At 43.7% G+C, this 23,557-nt stretch overlaps 1 protein-coding gene across 3 annotated transcripts in view; it reads right to left on the bottom strand.

The window, feature by feature from the left end:
• The window catches only part of LOC115166892 (zinc finger protein basonuclin-1), a 70,245-nt gene that overhangs the window by 14,076 nt on the left and 32,612 nt on the right, over positions 1-23,557 (bottom strand). The window contains exon 1 of one of the 3 annotated variants that reach the window (XM_029720794.1): positions 12,569-13,180. The exons of 1 other annotated variant lie outside the window; for it this stretch is intronic. In XM_029720794.1, coding sequence (XP_029576654.1) covers positions 12,569-12,583 — 15 coding nt within the window. In that variant the 5' untranslated portion in view covers positions 12,584-13,180. Of the gene's footprint in view, positions 1-8,207; positions 8,593-12,568; positions 13,181-23,557 lie in introns of those variants that run through there. One more of the 3 variants, XM_029720795.1, reaches the window with a different exon arrangement.

The raw sequence follows: 23,557 nt of genomic DNA, 5'->3' as shown, positions 1-23,557 counted from the left end.
ACATTAAGCATCTCCAATCCAAAATTAAATCTAGAATCGGCTTCCAATTTCGCAACAAAGCATCCTTCACTCATGCTGCCAAACATACCTTCGTAAAACTGACTATCCTACCGATCCTCGACTTCGGCGATGTCGTCTACAAAATAGCCTCCAACACTCTTCTCAACAAATTAGATGCAGTCTATCACAATGCCATCCGTTTTGTCACCAAAGCCCCATATACTACCCACCACTGCGACCTGTACTCTCTCGTTGGCCTGCCCTCGCATCATACTCGTCGCCAAACCCACTGGCTCCAGGTCATCTACAAGTATTTGCTAGGTAAAGCCTCGCCTTATCTCAGCTCACTTGTCACCATAGCAGCACCCACCCATAGCATGCGCTCCAGCAGGTATATCTCACTAGTCACCCCCAAAGCCAATTCCTACTTTGGTCGCCTTTCCTTCCAGTTCTCTGCTGCCAATGACTGGAATGAACTGCAAAAATCACTGAAGCTGGAGACTCATATCTCCCTCACTAGCTTTAAGCACCAGCTGTCAGAGCAGCTAACAGATCACTGCACCTGTACATAGTCCATCTGTACATAGCCCATCCAATCTACCTCATCCCCATACGGTATTTATTTATCATGCTCCTTTGCACCTCAGTATCTCTACTTGCACATTCATCTTCTGCACATCTATTCACTCCAGTGTTTAATTGGTATATTGTAATTACTTCGCCACTATGGCCTATTTATTGCCTTACCTCCCTTATCTTACCTCATTTGCACACACTGTATATGGACTTTTTTACTGTATTATTGACTGTATGTTTGTTTATTCCATCTGTAACTCTGTGTTGTTGTATGTGTCGAACTGCATTGCTTTATCTTGGCCAGGTCGCAGTTGTAAATGAGAACTTGTTCTCAACTAGCCTACCTGGTTAAATAAAGGAAAAACATTTTTTTTAAATTATTAAATATACAGCAGGCCTGCCATGTTCGCCCCATGTTATTATCATCTACAACAGGCCTGCCCTGTTCGCCCCATGTTAGGATCATCTACAACAGGCCTGCCCTGTTCTCCCCATGCCTGGATCATCTACAGCAGGCCTGCCCTGTTCTCCCCATGCCAGGATAATCTACAGCAGGCCTGCCCTGTTCTCCCCATGCCAGGATCATCTACAGCACCAAAGAGGTGTCCTCCACACCTGGCCCACCAACTCCATGCCAGCCACTCCATGTCAGTGTAAAGGCCATAAGACCCTTTACACAACACAAAGATGATGCATCTGTCTGGTTGTGGCCCAAATGGCACCGTATTCCCTTTATAGTGCACTACTTTTGACCAGGGCCCATTGGAAATAAGGTGTAATTTGGGATGCAACCTCTGTTTCCCACTAATGGTCCTTATCTCTCAGGACAAGCACTCAGCAGCGAGTGTGTGTGTGAGAGATTCTAGTCACTGATGCTACTAGTGCTGTTGCCCTGTGTGTGTGTACAGTGTGTGATGATATCTGATGCTTTGTGTTTCCTGCTCGCTGTACAGTGCTGTGTTAAGTGGTTGGGGTGAGAGAGAGCAGTAGAGTTACTGGGCTGAAACAGAGCTCTCCAGACCACCACTACACAACACTGAGTCAATCACAGCTCTCCAGACCACCACTACACAACACTGAGTCAATCACAGCTCTCCAGACCAGAGTCAATCAGAGGCCCAAAACAACACTTCACACACTTTCATTCTCTGAACGAAGCATATTGTATTCCAGGGTTCTAGGGTTCCAGGGTTCTAGGTTTTATATTAAAAAGTGTGTGTGTGTGTGTGTGTGTGTGTGTACGTGCTTGTGTTGATGCTCATTAGATTGCATTGAGAAGTTGTTGTGAAAGTGATTAATTAGATTCCGTTTCACCTGACAGTAAGAATCAACATTTTGTGTGTCAGAAAATAAGAGTATAAATCACAACAACAAACAGGGTTTCCGTAACATCAACAAGAACAGTATGCATGCCATTTACCACTAACTAGCATCCCTTGAGAAGTCATCAGATTTGTGATCAAAGCAACCTGTGTTAGCACTACATGCTACCCCCCGTGCTGCGCTAGCACCTCTCTCTCTCTCTCTCTCCTGCCATCTATAATATATCAACAGCATGTGTTAGCATACATGAGTAGCATGCTTAATGGTTAGCAATTACTGCTGCTGTAGCACTAACCCCCTCAACGGGGGGGAGGAGGAGACTGTCTCTCTCTCTCTCTCTCTCTCTTAGTTAATCACACAGTCAACTCCTCCCACTGGTTTGTTAGCTGGATCTCTCTCTCTCGTTAGCAGGGCAGGGTTCCATTCCAAAAATATGTCCCCTTGTTCTCTTCCCTTCGGTCTGACAGGACAGGATATGCTAGAGTAAAATGGAGGAAACCGGGTAAAACGTGCTTGAACTACTCAGTTATTTCAGATGTACAACGGGGAGTGAACATGGACAGATGGGAGACCACAACTTTCTGGAATGAAATGCAGCCAATTAACGCTCCAATGCATCCTTCCTGTTATCTGTCCTCTTTCCATTTCTTTCCTTCTGTCTGTCTTTTATCGTCTCCTCCATCTCCCTCTCCTCCGTCTCCCTCTCCCTCTCCCCCCTCTCTCCGTCTCCCTCTCCTCCGTCTCCCTCTCCCCGTCCCTCTCTCCCTCTCCTCCTCCTCGGTCGCCGTCTCCGTCTCCCTCTCAGTCTCCCTCTCCTCCTCAGTCTCCCTCTCCTCCTCAGTCTCCCTCTCCTCCTCAGTCTCCGTCTCCTCCTCAGTCCCCGTCTCCTCCTCAGTCCCCGTCTCCTCCTCAGTCCCCGTCTCCTCCTCAGTCCCCGTCTCCTCCTCAGTCCCCGTCTCCCTCTGCTCCGTCTCCCTCTGCTCCGTCTCCCTCTGCTCCGTCTCCCTCTGCTCCGTCTCCCTCTCCCCGTCTCCCTCTCCCCGTCTCCCTCTGCTCCGTCTCCCTCTGCTCCGTCTCCCTCTGCTCCGTCTCCCTCTCCCCCTCTCCTCCGTCTCCATCTCCTCCGTCTCCATCTCCTCCTCATCTTCAGCTGATCTTCTCCTGTGGGACTGAGGTGATGTGGAAGAAACTCTTAGTCACCTCCGACCACCATAATCCCATCATTACAGGGCCCAACCAACACGGCCCAATTACACTAATCCCATCACACACAGGCACACACACACACACTCTTATGTGCTCGCACACACTCAAATGAACGAAGGCACGCCTGCACACACACAAAGACAGACAAAAATGCGTACACACACACACATAGCCCTTTGATGTTTCCTCTAGTGTACAACTCAATCTGTTCCTCTGGACAATCAAAGGGCACACACACTTGTGCACACACACAGAAGCACACACAGCAGGCATTGCGGCGCTCAGTCTTCCCTGTCGTTCGTTTGTCTTAATTAGCTATTCATTTTATCATTAGTCCCTGAGATTAAGAAAAAAAACTGTCACTTTCACAGACCACCGCTGGGCTGGCTAAGTCTGCTGCTGTGACCATGACCGAACAGACAGACAGACCAGCGCTGGGCTGGCTAAGTCTGCTGCTGTGACCATGACCGAACGGACAGACAGACAGACCAGCGCTGGGCTGGCTAAGTCTGCTGCTGTGACCATGACCGAACGGACAGACAGACCAGCGCTGGGCTGGCTAAGTCTGCTGCTGTGACCATGACCGAACGGACAGACAGACGGACAGACGGAGTTAATGAGTTGTTAGATCAAGGCTGATCAAGGGTGATATAGTCATTGAACACAGATGCCTCTATTATTCTTAAATGGAAGATGATTGGAACCACCAAGACTCTTCCTAGAGCTGGCCGCCCAACCAAACTGAACAATCGGGGGAAAAGGGCCTTGGTCAGGGAGGTGACCAAGAACCTGATGGTCACCCTGACAGCGCTCTGTGGAGATGGGAGAACCTTCCAGAAGAACAACCATCTCTGCAGCACTCCATCAATCAGGCCTTTATGGTAGAGTGGTCAGACAGAAGTCACTCCACAGTAAAAGGCACCTGACAGGTCGCTTGGAGTTTCCCAAAAGGCACCTAAAGACTCTCAGACCATGAGAAACAAGATTCTCTGGATAAAACCAAGATTGAACTCTTTGGCCTGGATGCCAAGTGTCACGTCTGGAAGAAACCTGGCACCATCCCTACGGTGAAGCACGGTGGTGGCAGCATCATGCTGTGGGGATGTTTTTCAGTGGCAGGGATTGGGAGACTAGTCAGGATTGAGGCAGAGATGATTGGAGCAATGTACAGACAGATCCTTGATGAAAACCTGCTACAGAGCCCTCAGGACCTCAGACTGGGGCGAAGGTTTGTCTTCCAACAGGACAACGACCTTAAGCACACATACAATGCAGGAGTGGCGTCGGGAATAAGTCTCTGAATGTCCTTGAATGGCCCAGCCAGAGCCTGGACTTGAACCTGATCAACCATCTCTGGAGAGACCTGAACATAGCTGTGCAGCGATGCTCCCCATCCAACCTGACAGAGCTAGAGAGGATCTGCAGAGAAGAATGGTGTGGGCCACTCGTCATACCAAAGAAGACTCAATGCTGTAATCGCTGCAAAGGTGCTTCAACAAAGTACTGAGTAAAGGGTCTGAATACTTATGTAAATGTGAAATTTCTGGTTTTTTATTTGGATAAAATTAGCAAACATTTCTATAAACCTGTTTTTACTTTGTCATTATGGGGTATTATGTGTGGGGGTGACTTGTTTTCTCTCTCTCTGTCTAATTCAAGGGGCTTTATTGGCATTGGAAACATGTTTATATTGCCAAAGCAAGGGAAATGGATAAACAAAAGTGAAATAAACAAAAATGTAACAGTAAATAATACTAACAAGTTCCAAAATAGAGACATTTCAAATGTCATATTATGTCTCTCTCTCAATTAAAATCTGCTTATCTGAGTCAGGTAGGGTGAGAGTAGGGTGAGAATAGGGTGAGGATGAGAAAGGTTGAGAAAGCAGCAGGAGCATACCATGACACCCCAAACCTGGGTGATAACATGGGTCTGTCGGTGTGTGTGTGTGTGTGTGTATATAATACCTCTCCACACACTGACTCAAACCCACAGAGGGAGGATATGGTTGAGCAGAATCACAGAGAACATATCATAAATCATCAAGTTAAGAAATACTTTGCGTGAGCAAACTTACAAGAACTATTTAATCAGATGGAATAGTACATTATTGGAGCTGGAGTTGCTATTCTATTTAAAAAAGTACAATTATTTTGCACATGCAAACGGTTTCTTAGTGTGAGGAACAAGTCTCCCAACATGTTGTACACTTCATAGAGGTTTAATGGAGGTTTCATTTCATCATGTTTCATTGACAGTGATTCAGGGCAAATAAAACAAAACTTACTATAAAGACCCATGCAGGCCAGAGTGTTAAATCCTCCAGTATGTCAGTTATTCACTATATTCAGACCCATGCAGGCCAGAGTGTTAAATCCTCCAGTATGTCAGTTATTCACTATATTCAGACCCATGCAGGCCAGAGTGTTAAATCCTTCAGTATGTCAGTTATTCATTATATTCAGACCCATGCAGGCCAGAGTGTTAAATCCTCCAGTATGTCAGTTATTCATTATATTCAGACCCATGCAGGCCAGAGTGTTAAATCCTCCAGTATGTCAGTTATTCACTATATTCAGACCCATGCAGGCCAGAGTGTTAAATCCTCCAGTATGTCAGTTATTCACTATATTCAGACCCATGCAGGCCAGAGTGTTAAATCCTCCAGTATGTCAGTTATTCATTATATTCAGACCCATGCAGGCCAGAGTGATAAATCATCCAGTATGTCAGTTATTCACTATATTCAGACCCATGCAGGCCAGAGTGTTAAATCATCCAGTATGTCAGTTATTCACTTTATTCAGTGTCTGGGAGTTCAGGGTCTATGTCCCTAGTGGAACCTTATTCCTAATGTAGTGCACAGGGCCCTGTTCAAAAGTAGTGCACGATCTAGGGCCCTGTTCAAAAGTAGTGCACGATCTAGGGACTCAGAAATGGTCTCCAGTCACTTCTGCGTCACAGCCATAACATCCCTGACAAACATTTAAATTGTTCCTCTCCGGCTCGTAAAATAAATCCTGCCATATGTCCATAATATCCACACTGGTTTGGTTTATAGAGTCAACAGCAGTCAGTGGTTCAGAGCAAGACGGGAGGGAAGGGAACAGCTGGGGGGTGTGACAGTGTGTATTGACTGGGCCACGTTGGAATCATTTAGTGGAAAGCAAATCAATTAGGAGAGGATTGGTGCAGATTGCCACACAATGTGAAACTAACTGTGCCTGTGCCAAGATGGTAAAGACTGGAATGGAATGGGATAAGAAATTCAACTGGCTGGCAAGGAACTGAGTGTACTAAACATTAGGAACTTTCCTGATATTGAGTTGCATCACTTTTTGCCCTCAGAACAACCTCAATTCCTTTGTGTGGTGGACCATTCATGATACACACGGGAAACTGTTGAGCGTAAAAAATCCAGCAGCGTTGTAGATCTTGACACACTCAAACCGGTGCGCCTGGCACCTACTACCATACCCTGTTCAAAGGCACTTCTTTAACCTGTCTCCTTCCCTTCATCTACACTGATTGAAGCGACATCAATAAGGGATCATACTGTAGCTTTTACCTGGTCAGTCTATGTCATAGAAAGAGCAGTGTTCCTAATGTTTTGTACACTCAGTATATGTATGTAGTATATTTATGGAGGATCTCTCTCTCCCTCTCTCATTTCAAAAGTGATAATGCATACAGACCTAATGCCCATTGTAGACCTACAGTATGTAGGATTATTTATTTTTTATCTCAAATGTGCAGAATTGTTTTTAAAGTTACAAGTAAACATGAAACAACCTGTATGTGTTCAGTAAAAGAAATGCAGAGAGTATTAGGCAAAACAATTAAGCAAAACTTCTGCTAAAAATGAGTGTAATATTTCTGTTCAAATCTCTTCATATCATTTAATGCTTGACACCATAAAAAAAATTTGACAAACCACCACCTATCTGCATTAAATAAGACGCACTTTTAATTTGAAAGAAATTTATTCAGATAAGATAGAAACATTGTTCTAATCTATCACGTTTATTTATATGGTGCAAAATAATCTATAAAAACTCAAGATATAGCACAGTGAAAGCATCTGTAACAAACACTGACACACATTTTCCTCATATCTTCATTCCAGGCCAAAACTGCAGCCAAAATACAGAGCAGCCTGGTAGTACCAGGAACTAAGAAAGTCCTGCAGAATTCCTCTAATAAAACCACACAGACTAGCACGGAGCAGCTACAGGAAATAGGATTTAGGAATACAGCAGTCTAGGAGGTCGCTGCGTGTAAAAAAAACTACCTGCAGCATTAAAATAAGTTGTCAAAATCCAGGAGCTAAAACCAGGAGCTAAAACCAGGAGCTAATGGTTCCCAGACAGAGGACTTCCTGCTTCTGAACATCTCAGTGTGTGTGAGTGTGTGTTACACATGCACAGAATATGGCCAAATTCATAAATCATACGCCACTAAAACACATGTACGGCTGTGTGGCAGTTATAAAGCTAAGCTAATTGATGACAAGTGTTGAGCTACTTAAAACAGACTGATATAAAGCTGTTATGTATGTAACACGACCCAGTGTGAACTTGAACACGTACGTATTATTAAAATAAAAACAGCAGTAGTATTTCCGTGGAGTGTTTTTAAAGGAATGACCCTATATCACAAAGTGACTGGGAAAACTGGGAAAGTCACCCAGTTAAAGGACATCTCTTAGACATGTTCACCAGCCATTCTATCTGACACACAACTCACTTGGTATAAAATCCAATAGCCCCATTTAAAAAAAGAATTATAATAATAAAAAACATACTTTTTTTTTTTACAGGATTCTGCTGTAAAAATAGGTTCAAAGATGAAAAGTGAGAGTTTGAACTCCTGTCCTGAGAGTGAAATGTGAGAGCAAAGCATGAGAAGCTAAGGCTCTGCTTGTGCAAGTAGTGACAGGCTGTGCTTTAGCCTATTACGAGTCAATGGAGACCAAAGACAGCGTGAAAAACTCATTATTCCTCCTAATTCAGCAGTCAATCACAGAGCAAACACACACACACACACACACACACACACACACACAGCCAGTTTCAACACAATACCTGAAAACAAAAAGTTACCTGAATCTCCATGAAAAGTGGGTTAGTCTCGTCTATGTAAAAAACACAAATCACAGATGAAGAAAAAGAAAAGCCACAACTTTTATTACTGGCTCCCCAGCAGTTCTAGCCACCCGTTAGAGGAGAGGAGAGAGAGACAGCGAGAGAGAGAGAGAGAGAGAGAGATAGCTGTGGGAGAGTAGCGGCGGCAAGCCAGAGAGAGAGAGAGAGAAAGAGAGAGAGAGAGAGCGAGGGAGTGTATAGTAAATGAGAGGAACATGTTAGTACACTGCGTCGGAGAGAGTTTAGCTCCCAGCTACGCTCTGATTAATATCATATCTCCCCTCTCTCTCTCGCCTGCCTCTTGACAATCTTGTCACATCTGGCTGACAAATCCTCACAAGCCTCTCGGTGGCAGCGTAGGGCTGGGGTGGAGAGGGGCTCAAGGGGGCTGTAGGAGGGGGGGGGGGGGCTGGGGCGCAGAGGGGCGGATCACGCCCTGGGACTGGCTGGAGGGGGTGCAGGCTGCAGCAGAAGCCCCTCGCTGACGGACCATCATGAAGCTAATGAAGCTGACTGGGCTGGCAGGCTGCAACCGCTGCACCCACACACACACACACACACACACACAGCAGCCCCGCTCAGAGGAGCCCAGCCCTGCTCTGTTCTGCCCCGGGGCCCTACAGCACTGAGACACACACTCACACCCAGAGAGAGCGAGAGAGAGAGCGCGAGAAAGCGAGAGAGAGAGTTAAGGAGAATGGGAACCAAGGGAAGAGAGGGAGAAAGAAATAGAGTATGAGAGACAAAGAAGGAAGAGATACAGAGAGAGAAAGAGATACAGAGAGAGAAAGAGATACAGAGAGAGAGACACAGAGAGAGAAACACAGAGAGAGAAAGAGTGAGAAAGAGTGAGAAATAGAGAGAGACAGAGAGAAAGAGACACATGGAGAGAGGGAGAGATACAAAGAGAGAGTCACATTATCATCCCACTCAGTTCAGAGGGTGAGGTGGAGCCAGTTCAGAGAGAGATAAGTCAACAGCCAGCTCACTAACACAGAACCAGAAATCTGATTTCAATGATTCCACTGAACATGTCAAGGAAACAAAAGGCATTTTCAAATAACATGGAGAGTAACTTGGTTGGCCTTGTTTTGTAATGATTAGATATGAACTCTGTTTAGAAACTATGTCTGTTTGCATACATGCCTTATTAATGCACATCCAAACATCTTATTCTGTAGACTGGAAGCATCTACCTGTGTCTACCTGATAGTTGTACAGTATTCAGCAGTTTTATTCAAGCACATTAATTTGATGTTTTTTATTATTTGTTTTACCTTTATTTAAACAGGGAATCACCATTGAGACCAGGGTCTCTTTCACAAGGGAGCCCTGTATATACAATTCATAAGACACAATCAAATCAAAATCAGATACAATGTAAAACAAGTAATTCAAATACAGCACAACACAAATATTCAAGAAAAACAGTTACATTCCTCAGTATGAAGGTCCCCAATCAATATTTTCAATTGCCTGAGTAGCACCAGAACATTGTAATATATTTTGTACTTGGTTCGAGCAATGAGGTGCTTTAAAACTAAAAGCGGATTTACCGAATTCGGAGGAGACCCGAGGAACCTCAAAAGTTAACCAACTCTGTATCTCATGTTTTATACTTTAACAACAAAGTTAGGTCATTTGGAAGCTTGTGCACGAAACCTTTCTAAACAAAAAGAGAGTAATGACGTGCTCTAGGGGACTTTAATGAGGAGCAACCAACCTTTTGATACAGGATGCAGTGGCGAGTATTAAAACTGTCACCTGTAATCAAAAATGGTATATGCTTCTATGTCGTGGCTTCAATATCATTTAGAGCAGTAATGTTTTTAATGAATAACCCATTCTTCTCTATTTAAAGTAATGTCAAACATTTCTAACAGCCAAAGGATTCTCATAGCTTTTGTGTCCTGAGTGAGTCGTATTATTAAGTTATTTTCCTCGATTTACATCAGATATGACAGGTAAAAAACTGTTACCAAAACAGGTAAATGAAAGGACGTGCCACTGTAATTGCTATGTAAATGTGGTAGCACTTAACTGTCACTTTACAAGTTGATCTAATACAATTGTTGTATAATTATGCTAGTAACAACTATGTGTTAATAACATGTTTTAGACATGTTTTATAACAAAAACGGCTCATGTTCAACAGAACACTGTACCAGTTGCAGCAACATGCTGAGTTCTGGGTACAACATACATTTCAATATTAAAATTAGCAATTTTAACATAAATACAATAAACAGGCCAAAAAAAGTGTGTTAATCACAAAGAACTGTGGTAATGATACAATGCTGTTACTGTACAAACCAGTCTTGGATCAGGTGGGACATATTTTGTGTTAAAGAAGTCTATTGGAGAGTTAATTCTCTATCACAAAAACAACGAGGAGATAAAAAAAACACTAAACAAGGCCATGTGAGTCAATAACAAAGATGGTTTTAAATCTGCCGAGAAGCTTGAAGGACCTCTGTTTTCAGTTCTATATTCACCTGAAAGAAGTTAATATAATCAAGATTCTATTAAATACCTGTCACCTAGATTTAAAGGTCAGAACACACAACACACACACACACACACACACACACACACACACACACACACACACACACACACACACACACACTCTGCAGAACAAGATGTGGTTGTGGTGTGTTGTTCACACCGACAAACACAGAGAGACAGAGAGAAAGAGAGTAAGTGTTTGCTCCTAACAGCACCACACAGACACTTGTGCTAATTGTTACATTATGGCTGCAACAAAACATTAGGCTGCTCTTAAATTACATTCCACTAGTGAGTGGCCAGAAGCCAGCACACAGAGAGGCAGACGGGGCTAAAGCAAGCATGCCTTAGCAGTCTTCTATACAGGGCTACACAGCAACAGACTGAGCATGCCTTAGCAGTCTTCTATACAAGGCTACACAGCAACAGACTGAGCATGCCTTAGCAGTCTTCTATACAGGGCTACACAGCAACAGACTGAGCATGCCTTAGCAGTCTTCTATACAAGGCTACACAGCAACAGACTGAGCATGCCTTAGCAGTCTTCTATACAAGGCTACACAGCAACAGACTGAGCATGCCTTAGCAGTCTTCTATACAGGGCTACACAGCAACAGACTGAGCATGCCTTAGCAGTCTTCTATACAAGGCTACACAGCAACAGACTGAGCATGCCTTAGCAGTCTTCTATACAGGGCTACACAGCAACAGACTGAGCATGCCTTAGCAGTCTTCTATACAGGGCTACACAGCAACAGACTGAGCATGCCTTAGCAGTCATTCTTCTATACAGGGCTACACAGGAACAGACTGAGGGAGAGAGAGTGCTGGGAAACACACAGTAGTAATGAAACAAATGACAGGACCACTAAATAAACCCTCCGCTGGAATAGACCAAATTCCAAGCAGCACCCAGTTAGAATAGAACAGAATGGAAACGTCTGTATAAACCAGCACTAACTTGGAAAGGAATAGAAGCATCTGTATAAATCAGCAATTCGTTCAAATGGAACAGAATAGCTTAGACAAATACACACAGGTCCCGTGTGGCTTAGTTGCGGGTTGTGGGTTCGATTCCAACGGGAGACCTGTATGAAAATGTATGCACTCACTACTGTAAGTTGGTCTGGGTAAGAGCATCTGCTAAATGACTAAAATGTAAAATTGAGTTTGAATAGAATAGAACCATGTGGATAACTAGCCCTGAGTTGGAATAGAATCATGTGGATAACTAGCCCCGAGTTGGAATATAATAGAACCATGTGGATAACTAGCCCTGAGTTGGAATAGAATAGAACCATGTGGATAACTAGCCCTAAGTTGGAATAGAATAGAACCATGTGGATAACTAGCCCTGAGTTGGAATAGAATAGAATATATAACAGAGGAGGGCCTGTAGTCATATTGTCAGGTTAAAACAACTTCCTGCCTGGTTGGCTGCTTTAAAGTTCCTCCTTTTGTTTTAAGGGAGTTGCCGCAGTAAGTAAGCAGCGTCTTATGGCAGGTAAGGACAACCTCTACCTCCCTCAGCAAGCATGGACACAGCCCGGCCAGGACGCATACATCAATCACCAAATGATTCACGTGGAAAAAAAGAGACGAGAAATGATCTAGAAGTTACTGAATGAAAACCAGGCGTATTCTGTGAATAGACATGAATAATGACGGCATCAGCAAACGCTGGGAAACGACAGCGCTACAACGATACACGTTTTTCTAATTTCTACCTCAGGAGCATGTAGCAAGATTTGGCGAAAGGAGAGAAAAGAGGAGAAGAATGTGGAAAAGAAATAAGACAAGATGTTTCTCACCTCAGCCATTGTCATTAGAGATAGGTTTCCAGGGTTACCGTGTAGTTTGCCATTCCCTGCGAGTCCTACAAAAGAACTGCCTCCAACTCTCCCGTCTGAACAAGTACTAACGCAAAAGAGCCATCACACGCCAGCACTCTGTCACACACACTCATACACACACTGACACACTGTCACACACATACACAGAGACACACACACTGTCCTCAACGCTCACACCACATAAAAAAAACAATAAACGTACTACTCTTACTCACACACCTTTTTTCCACTCTCTCTTCCTATGTTGCTGAGGACTGTCTCTAAACTACTCAAGATGTGCTCTGTAGAGTGGTGTGTAAGTGTGTGTGTTGAAACCGGGCACAGGGGATTGGAATGAGATCCTCCCACTCGGCATTCTCACCTCAGCTGCCTGCTCCCTCCCCAGCCAGCAGAGCAATCGCACAAACACACACACACACACACTCCCACCCCCATAGTCACAGGGCAGCCCCCCTCACAGCTGGCTAGAAGAGGGCATGACACTCATCTTTCACAGAGATTTGATCAAAAGGAATCACAAAGGCTGGAGGCACTCCTAATGCAGTCAGGAGAGACTCTACCTCTCCCTCTCTCTTTCCTTTCCTCTCCCTCTCTCTCAGCCTGAGTAATGCTTTAAATCAATGCTGCCCCTCTCAGAGCAGAGAGCTCAGTCCAGCATGGTTGTGTGTGTTCACCTTAATGGAGCTCTGTGAACAGCCTCCATAACAAGTTGTGCCTTGTGCCGTCTGGAATGTGTCAGTCTCTGTGTTAAGTATTTCTTTAGGACAAAGTACATTCACAATACTTCTGAAACATTATTGTCCCTACTCACTGACACATTTCTTCACACACCTTTCTGACAGAACACAAGGTAGAATAACTCCAAGTATTGTTATGAAGTCTTAGTCAGTTATCAATGATACAATTGACTCGCATACACACACAGACCTTTGTTTTGACAGCGTATTGGACCTTAAGTCCACCTTATTCAAGAACATGATCATCCAAATAAATGTGCAGGAGTAAATTTACCTTTGTGTGAATAATCAATTGCCTTTCTTTTTCCAATCATCATAATGATAAAAATAGGGACAAAATGTGTGTTCACTCATTCAGAAATGGCCCACAGTGACTGTTTCACATCGGTGTTTAGGGCTATTGTCTCATGGTGACACACTTAAACCATGTCAGAGAAAAATGCTAATGAAGCGTCGGACTGCTTCTTTTTTTGTTGCTTCAATTATGAGCCACTCACAGGGGTTAGAGGTCAGAGCACCCTGCAAAGTCTGCTATAAGCAGAGTAGCCTAATACTCTCTCTATCGCTCTCTCCTGTTTTTACACGTCTCTAATTCGCTCTTCCTCATTAACTCCTTCACCGTTTCAAATGTTCTCTCTCCTTTCTGTCTATCTCCTTTCATCTCTTTGTTCTCCTTTGTCAATGTATTTTATTTTACTTTGTCTCTCTGTCTGTGTCTCTCTGTCTCTCTCTCTCTCTGTCTCTCCCTCTCTCAGAGAAAGCTCTCTCCTGCTGCAGATCTTAGCCATTAGGGGCGTCTGCTAATCCACAAATTACACAGCAAGTTTAAACAGGTATGCTGTTGCTGCGTCTGTCTGTGTGTCTGTGTGTGTCTGTGTGTCCTACCTGTGCGTTGTTGGCTACCAGTGGAGGAGAGGAGAGGGTTTCCACCAGGAAAATAAATCACTCAAATGCTAAACATCTCAGGCTGCATTTTTTTTTTACAAGCATTAAGTATAAATCTAAGTATTTACAGAATTTGCAGAGAGCGTCTGGGACGGTAACTGATTAAACCTATCTAATAACCCTTGAAGTTGGATATGAACCCTCCATTACTTTCACACATGACATCAAAGCTTTTCTGATTTGTGAATAAGCCCAAATGTTATGAGGTTATTACACATGGATCAGGAGAGATAGTCAATCAGGCATGCAACGCGGGGTGGAGGCGCTTCAGTCCTTCTTCCCCATCAGGGAGATACATATGCCTGGAACTCTTCATTTATTCCTTACCTAGGGGATGCATACCAAACAGACAGACAGACAGACGGACGGATGGACACAGAGACCTGGGTTGGATTATGAGGTCCTGCTGGTTGGTTAGATTGCTGTTCTACGGTAGGCTAGAACCGCTGTTGCCGTATGCACGCCCCAAGCGCGGCGGAACAGAGGCTCCCGCTAAAACCACAGTAAATAAACACCATGTGCAGAGAAAGAGGTCACGCTGTTATTTATATGTTGGCGTTTTGGTTTCCGAAAAGAATCATAATAATGCTTGAGGATGAGTTGTGTTGGTATGAATGTTTGGCTTGGACTTGGAAATATCAATGGTTTATTTGAGACAACTTGACCATAGCCTTGTTTTTGTACAAATAAAATAAAATAAACCCATAAACATTTAAATCAGTATTAGATTTAGTTTGTTAAGGTGACAGAATCTTTATACATTTTTTCAGCGCTGGTTTTATAAACAATATTTATTTTGTTTCTCCTCATAGTGAAACATTGAAGTGGATTACCTAAGTGGCATCTTACTGTGAAAAGTTAACAAAACGTAATTTTTTTACATGCCAAAAATAGAACTAATTCGACATGAAATGTGAGGTGAAATAATCCACGTGTATGATTCAATGATTACTGATTATTCTCTCTGCTGTATCATAATGAACAAAAACAGAAAGGAAGTGCCTATCAGAAGACTTCTGTCTCAGGTTTTGGTCAGCTGTGCTATAGAAAGTCTACGTTGTCTGTCTCAGATGTTGAAAATCTTTCTCTTTCTCTCTGTGAAGCGCCTGCTTATGGGGCGGTCAAAACAACAACATCAGCTTGTGGGAGCTGTGTATAGAATGTGTTTCCTGTCTGATTATGGGAGCTGTGTATAGAATGTATTTCCTGTCTGATTTTTAATTTAACTAGGTAAGTCAGTTAACAACAAATTCTTATTTACAATGACAGTCTAGGAACAATGGGTTAACTGCCTTGTTCAGGGGCAGAACAACAGATTTTAACCTTGTCAGCTCGGGGATTCGATCTAGCAACCTTTCAGTTACTGGCCCATCACTCACTAGGCTACCTTTCCTGTCTGATTATGGGAGCTGTGTATAGAATGTGTTTCCTGTCTGATTATGGGAGCTGTGTATAGAATGTGTTTCCTGTCTGATTATGGGAGCTGTGTATAGAATGTGTTTCCTGTCTGATTATGGGAGCTGTGTATAGAATGTGTTTCCTGTCTGATTATGGGAGCTGTGTATAGAATGTGTTTCCTGTCTGATTATGGGAGCTGTGTATAGAATGTGTTTCCTGTCTGATTATGGGAGCTGTGTATAGAATGTGTTTCCTGTCTGATTATGGGAGCTGTGTATAAAATTTGTTTCCCGTCTGATTATGGGCTCTGTATGTTATAAAAGGCAGGTCGTGTCCTCCAGGTAGTCACTAGATAACCATGTCTGAAGGAACTAAAATGTCAGTAGTCGTTCTATAAAAGACAAGTGACAATACATGAGCTACTAATACCTAAACTAGGGTTAGACTTCTGATTATTAGTAGGATGAAGGTAAATACTAGAGGAAGGGTTCTTTCATATTTGTGGTTATAAAGTGCCAAAGTACTTCACTCCTCTCTGGAATGACCAGGTAGTGACGACCGTGTCGTCCTGACCCAGGCTGGACCTGTCCAGACACAGCCAGGTGGAACGAACTGGAGTGGCTTGTTGTGAAGAGCTGTGTGTGTGGGTTGTGTGTGTGTCCTTGTGTGTGTCTGCAGCTAACGCATCTACCTGTGTGTGTGTGCGCGTCTGCCTTTACTTTAGCTGACAGTAAAAAGGGTAGAGGAGAAGCCATTACCCACAGCCACTCAGCCGGACTGGCCTCTGGCTACATCCAGCAGCCTCTGTGGTACCAGGCCCCGACCGTCACCTCCCCAAATGGCAGGCGTTTACCTGTCATGCCCGGTCATTACTCAATAAACACTCTCGCATCCACGGTCACTTTAAAATCACATTACAGAGGACAGAGAGAGGCTAAGAGAGCCTGGATGTCTCCCAAATGGCACCCTATTCCTATGGGCCCTGGTCGAAAGTAGTGCACTATATAGGGAATAGGGTGCCATTTGAGCCGCAGCCTAAGAGAGCCTGAGTTCACTTCAAATTAGGCTTTAAACAGACGTGTCAGTGGTTGGGCTGGAAGATATTTAGTGGGGAAACAGGGCATGTGTATGAGCGTGTCCAATACAGCTTACTTTGTTGAATGTTCGGTGAGTGATAAGATGGGTTTAGTCGTTAACAATGACTCCATGTATGCAAAAGAAACAACGCAGAATCGTTTTTTAGAGGGCCATTTTGACTCAAGGTAAATTATGCTAGCGCAACACACTGGTGTAGGTGTGTGTGGACGGTTTTAAAGTGTGCTTGTGTACGTGTGTGTGTGTGTGTGTGTGTGTGTGTTCATGGTGGTTTAATGAAGACCAGTTTAATCTAAAGCAGTGAGAGTAAAAGCATGGATGGTCTCTAAGTGCACTTCAAATGTAGGTTTAGAGCACCTGTTTTAACATTCAACTAGAGAAATATATCAACTACATGAGTTGCTTCAGTGAAAGGGAAGAACATTCTGATAGATCTGATACTTATTTCAATATTTTAGACTAAATGCAGCCCATTAAAACTCTAAAGATAAATAATACTATTGATTACTGTCAAAATGTAATTGTAACAGAAACGTAAATTACTATTAAACACTTGCTATTTAGCATCTATTCTATAGTGTCAACCACCTTGTTCACCTCGCTGCCAATCAAGGTTTTGGACTGGAACCCTCAGAGAGCTGTGGACAGCGGTCTGGCTCATATGTGAGGGTGACTGATGCAAACCATGTGTCTGTCTGTTCTATCGGCCGTTGAGAGTGTGAAGGGATCCTAACATGGGGCTCACCTGCAGGAAAACACATTAGCAGAAACAAAAACAACTCACACGCAGAGAGAGAAAGACAGAGAGTGAAGGGATATAGAGAGAGAAAGAGAGAGAAGGGATATAGAGAGAAAGTCAGAAGGGATAGAGTGTGTGAGAGAGAGAGAGAGAGAGAGAGAGAGAGAGAGAGAGAGAGAGAGAGAGAGAGAGAGAGAGAGAGAGAGAGAGAGAGAGAGATAGAGAGAGAGAGAGAGAAAGAGAGAAAGAGAGAAAGAGAGAAAGAAAGAAAGAAAGAAAGAAAGAAAGAAAGAAAGAAAGAAAGAAAGAAGAGAGAGAGGGCTGGCTTCACTGTCTATTATTGTGTCAGATTAAAAAGCATTACTTGGCTGAAGTGGAACCATTGCGCTCCAAACCTACTGTTGCGAGAGGTAAATGGAAACTGGAGTCAGCGCTCACATTTCTCTAACATTTTACTCAAGCATCGTTGTTTCTTTGTTTGAGGGTAATACTCACATGTGAGTGATGCCCGATCCGAAATGTAGCCCTATACCACCGATGCACCCAATGCAGTTGTTGTGATTGTTGGCTGCATGGCTGCACCTCATGTTGTTTGAAGTGCTTCCTACTCCTCTCCTCTATAGTTAGTTTGTTGTCCCATGTTAGAATCAATCTCACAGACCCCCCCCCGATCAGATCACGAAGGAGAATAGAGAGAGATTAATAAAACTACTCCCCATCCTTCATCTCTCCATCCTTCTATTTCTCCATCCCATGAGTCTAGTATTGATCAGGCTTGTGGGGCATTAGAGGCAGGGGGAAGATGCTTTTATGATAATCTCTGTCAGGCGCAGCGAGCACCGGACAGTAATGGCTGCATTAGACCCCCATCCCCTTTCCACCCGACACCTTGCCTGTTCTCCTAGGACCGGCTGTTTGCATTACAACACTGTGTTAATGGGCTCTTTAGTGGCCGGGGGGTGGGGGGTGGTTGGACTTGTTGAGAGACATAGGAAACTTTACAGGAGTTTCCAGTACAGGAGAAGAGCAGAGAGCAAGGAGCCATTGGGAGTGTCCAGAGAGAGAATGAGTGAAGTGCATTATGGGAGGGAATGTTTTGCCTGCGATGCCATTGGTTGATGGGGAAACTAGGAAGTGGATGAGTGGAGAGGGGAGGATATGTCTGGATCAGTGCAGACCCAGACAAACGGCTGATCAATATTTCCTTCCCTCCCTCCGTTCATTGCTTTCTCACTCTGCCCCATCTCTCTCTCCCACACTTTCTCTCTGTCTCTCTTGCACTCCCCCTCTCAATGCTGTCCACTCAAGACATTCCTGACACTTTGCAATGGGGCTTTGTTTGAAGCGTTTAGAATCTGAAGGTAAAGCTAAATGGTGTCTGTGGTGGACTGTTAATAGATGAAGAATAGTCATTCTTGCTGGCTTGTTTAGTGGATTAACTTAAGATCAATAGGAGTATGAAACCTGGATGTTTGCATAAACCAATCAGAGAATTTTGGAGAAGAAAAAGGAAGTTACCCAAAAAATCCAAGTTAGGAACTGGCCCTAAAAGATCTGGGCCCGATTTCATAAAGCATCGCAGAGTAGGAGAGCTGATCTAGGATCAGGTCCCCCCTGCCCATATAATCTTATTCATTATGACCTAAAAGGGGAAACCGATGCTACATCAGCATTCCTACTCTGTGACTTTGAGAATACGGGCCCTGGGGATTTTTTTCTCCTTTTCACCCTCACATATTTCACCAGGCAGTTCTTAGGGGGTGAAGACTGGGGAAACCTTCCCTGCCCTACCCTGCCTGACTGCCTGCCTGCTTGGCTGGAGGGAAAACAGACTACTGGGGGAAAAGAACGAGAGAAAAAAGACAGAAGAGAGAGACACCTGGACACCATCAGTCTCAGCCAAGGTAAACATCTCCGACATTCCTCCTGGCACACTGGCCTGCTGGGGTTAAAGGTCACGATGACAAACGAGTGACCCAGGAGCCCTGAGAGGCCGACAGAAGGGAGAGGCAGGAGAGGGGAGCCTCTGGAATCTCTCAGTAGGGGACAGCCAGGGAGGGGACGGGGGACAACAAGTAGCATTCATAGGGCCAGGGATTTAGGGGTTAGGAGCCAGGGTTAGGAACCAGGACAGGGCGACAGTCTATAGGGGCCAGCACTCAGGGGCTTAGCCTGTGACCTTCACACCTCAGACTGCCTTAGCCACCTTTATATATATATATATATCTCTTCCTTACACTCTCTACTGTAAGGGCCTGTGGCCCTCAGAAAGTCTTTTTCTTTCTTTCTCTCTCTCACATACACACATCTCCATCTCTCTTTCTACCTCTGTACTTTTTTCCTTATGTCCCAACCTTCCTCTCTCTTTCTACATCCCACACAGCGATGTGGACCTCCAGGCAGGGATGGCTCTCCCCTTGTGACGTCACATACGGCCTGAGGACTGCAATGGCAAGTAGTTTAACGATGCTGGTTTCCTGCAACTTCACGTTAGGGCTCCTTTGTCAACTCTTCTATATGTAAGTTACCGCTACACGCAAGCTATACTATTAATCAGGGGTTACACTTATGAGTTTAATGGAGACTCTTTAAAACTGTCAAGGGTGTCAAGGGAAGAAAGTATTGTGAGAGTAAATCCCAGAGATGCGGAGGAAAGAGATGAAGAGGGTGTCAATTTGAACCAACGAGACACATTTCAGACCGAGTGCTGATCTAATATGAAGTCAGCTACAGCTTGGCAGCGTGTAACGACAATATCTAATGAGAAAGGAATGGTGAATATGTGCAGGAAGGCAGGGTGGTGATAAGAACCAACTGGAAACAGACAGGCTTTCCTCCACACAGGTGTCAACCATCCACATGCTAGCTAGCTAATCACATCTGTTAGCGTAAAGCTAAGATACAGTACTGGAATGGCTAACGGTATGAGGCTCGCATAAAGCACATGATACTGTAATAATAACTAATAGCATAAGGTTAAGGTACTGACACTTCGCATAAAACTAAGATACTGCAATTACTTTTAGCCTAAAGCTAAAAATTACTGTAGCCTAATTACTGTTAGCATGAAGCAAAGATACTGTAATAAGTGTTAGCATAAAGTGTAGCTACTATAATAACTGTTAACTTAAAGCTAAGATACTGGCAAGACTAATAGCATAAAGCTAAGATTCCGTAATTACAATTAGCATAAAGCTAAGGTCAGTGGTGTAAAGAAACTTAAGTCGTTTCTTTGTGGTATCTGTACTAGGGTTGTCACAATACCAATCTCGTGGCAAGGAAACAAAACATGAAGTGAACTGAATTTCCTGAGGAAAACAGTCATAATGTTGGAAACAAGCAGCCTTATGTTGTCACCCAGAATCACATTTATTTTCCAAGCTGTAGCACACAATATTGTAGGAAAATCAGGCATTGTAGTATTGTGATACTGGTATCGTGACAACCCTATTCTGTACTTTACTATTTATATATATTTTTTTAACTTTTACTCAACTACATTCCTAAAGAAAAATTGTATTTTTTACTTAGATACATTTTCCATGACATCCAAAAGTACTTGTTGCATTTCAAATGCTTAGCAGGACAGGAAAATGGTACGCACTTATCAAGAGAACACGTGGTCATCCCTATTGCCTCTGATCTGGCAGACTCACTAAACACCAATGCTTTGTTTGTAAATTATGTCTGAGTGTTGGAGTGTGTCCCTGGCTATCCGTAAAAATAAGAAAAATATCAAATTGTGCTGTCTGGTTTACTTAATATAAGGACTATTAAATGATTTATACCATTCTATTTTTGATACTTAAATATATTTTTGAATTCACTATTACCCTTGACACTTAAGTATATTTAATACCAGATACAACTTTCTTAGAGTTAAATTGCTGAGGATTTATGATATTGTAGGCACCCCCCCCCCCCCCCAATCGCAGTGACAGGAACATGGCAGGGACTAGCAGTAGTATTATCTGAATAATTTAGCCCAGATGTTCTGTAGACAGTAAAGATAAGGTATTATCAGTGAAGATGAGGAACAGTCCAGCTGAGTGATGAGTCAGTTGTTTAGAGTGCTCTGTGGTGAGGTATGCCCACTGACTTACAGCAGGAGTAGCGGGTGTACTGTGACCTCCCAACTTTACCCTCACGCTGAACCACACCCTGCCTCACCGCACGTACACACAGTTTCATGTATACAAATGTTCCAACAAACTCTCCCCACTCATTGATATAGTTACTCACAAAGGGGCATCTGCAGCTTCTCACACACCCTCTCTCTACCTCCCTTTCCCTCATAAGATCTCTCTCTATCTCTCTCTTCATCCATTTATTTCTCTAATCCCTCTCCCCCTTTAAACCATTCTATTACAGTATCTCTCTCTCAAATTGATTTATTGGAATGAGAAACATTGCATAAATACTAAAAACATGATAAAAAAACAACAATAGAATGACAATAGTGGATAGTAATAGAAAAATAGAATAGATAATGGGGACAATACTAGACAACCTCCTACTACCACCACCACCACCCCTACTATTACTACCACCATCATTAAGCTACTACCGTTACCACCACCATTAAACTACTACAGCTACCATTACCCCTACTACCACTATTAAACTACTACCACTACCCCAGCACCATTAAACTACTATCGCTACCATTACTTCTACCACCATTAAACTACTACCACTACCCCTACTGCCGCTACCATTACCCCTACTACAATCATTACCCCTACTACCACTACCCCCATTAAACTACTAACCCTACCACCATTACTGCTACTACTGCTACCATTACCCCTACTACCACTACCACCATTAAACTACTACCACTACCATTACCCCCACTACCATTACCCCCATTAAACTACTACCACTACCCCTACTACGGCTACCATTACCCCTACTACAACCATTACCCCTACTACCACTACCCCCATTAAACTACTAACCCTACCACCATTACCACTACTACCGCTACCATTACCCATACTACCACTACCACCATTACCCCCACTACCATTACCCCTACTACCACCATTAAACTACTACCACTACCCCTACTACCGCTACCATTACCCCCACTACCACCATTAAACTACTACCACTACCCCCACTACTGCCATTATCCCTACTACCTCTAACCCATTAAACTACTAACCCTACCACCATTACCCCTACTACCACTACCATTACCCCCACTACCACTACCCTTACCATTACCCCTACTACCATTACCCCTACTACCACTTCTACCATTACCCCTACTACCATTACCCCTCCTGCCACTACCCCCATTAAAATACTAACCCTACCACCATTACCCCCACTAAACTACTACCACTATCATCACTATCTTTACCCCCACTACCACTACCCCTACTACCACTACTGCCATTATCCCTACTACCTCTACCCCATTAAACTACTAACCCTACCACCATTACCCCTACCATTACCCCTACTACCACTACCATTACTCCCACTACCACTACCCTTACTGCCATTACCCCTACTACCACTACCCCCATTAAACTACTAACCCTACCACCATTACCCCTACTACCACCATTAAACTACTACCCCTACTACCATTACCCCTACTACTACCACCACTACCTTTACCCCACTACCACCATTAAACTACTATCACTAACCATGCTACCATTACCCCTACTATCACTACCTTTATCCCCACTACCACTACCCCCCTACCATTACTACCACTATCACCATTAAACTACTACCACTACCCCTACTATCACTACCTTTACCCCCACTACCACTAACCCTACTACCATTACCCCTACTACCACTACCCCATTAAACTACTAACTTTACAAGCATTACCCCTACTACTGCTACCATTGCCCCCATTACCCCCTACCATTACCCCCACTACCCTTACCATTACTCCCACTACCTTTACCACCATTACACTACTACCATTACCCCTACCAATACCCCAAATACCACTACTACCATTACCCCTACTACCACTACTACCACCATTACCCCAATACC

This window comes from Salmo trutta, chromosome 29, assembly GCF_901001165.1.
Source record: "Salmo trutta chromosome 29, fSalTru1.1, whole genome shotgun sequence".
Taxonomy (NCBI): domain Eukaryota; kingdom Metazoa; phylum Chordata; class Actinopteri; order Salmoniformes; family Salmonidae; genus Salmo; species Salmo trutta.
The sequence above is the reverse complement of the archived record's forward strand: the minus strand, read 5'-3'. Positions and strand labels throughout refer to the sequence as shown.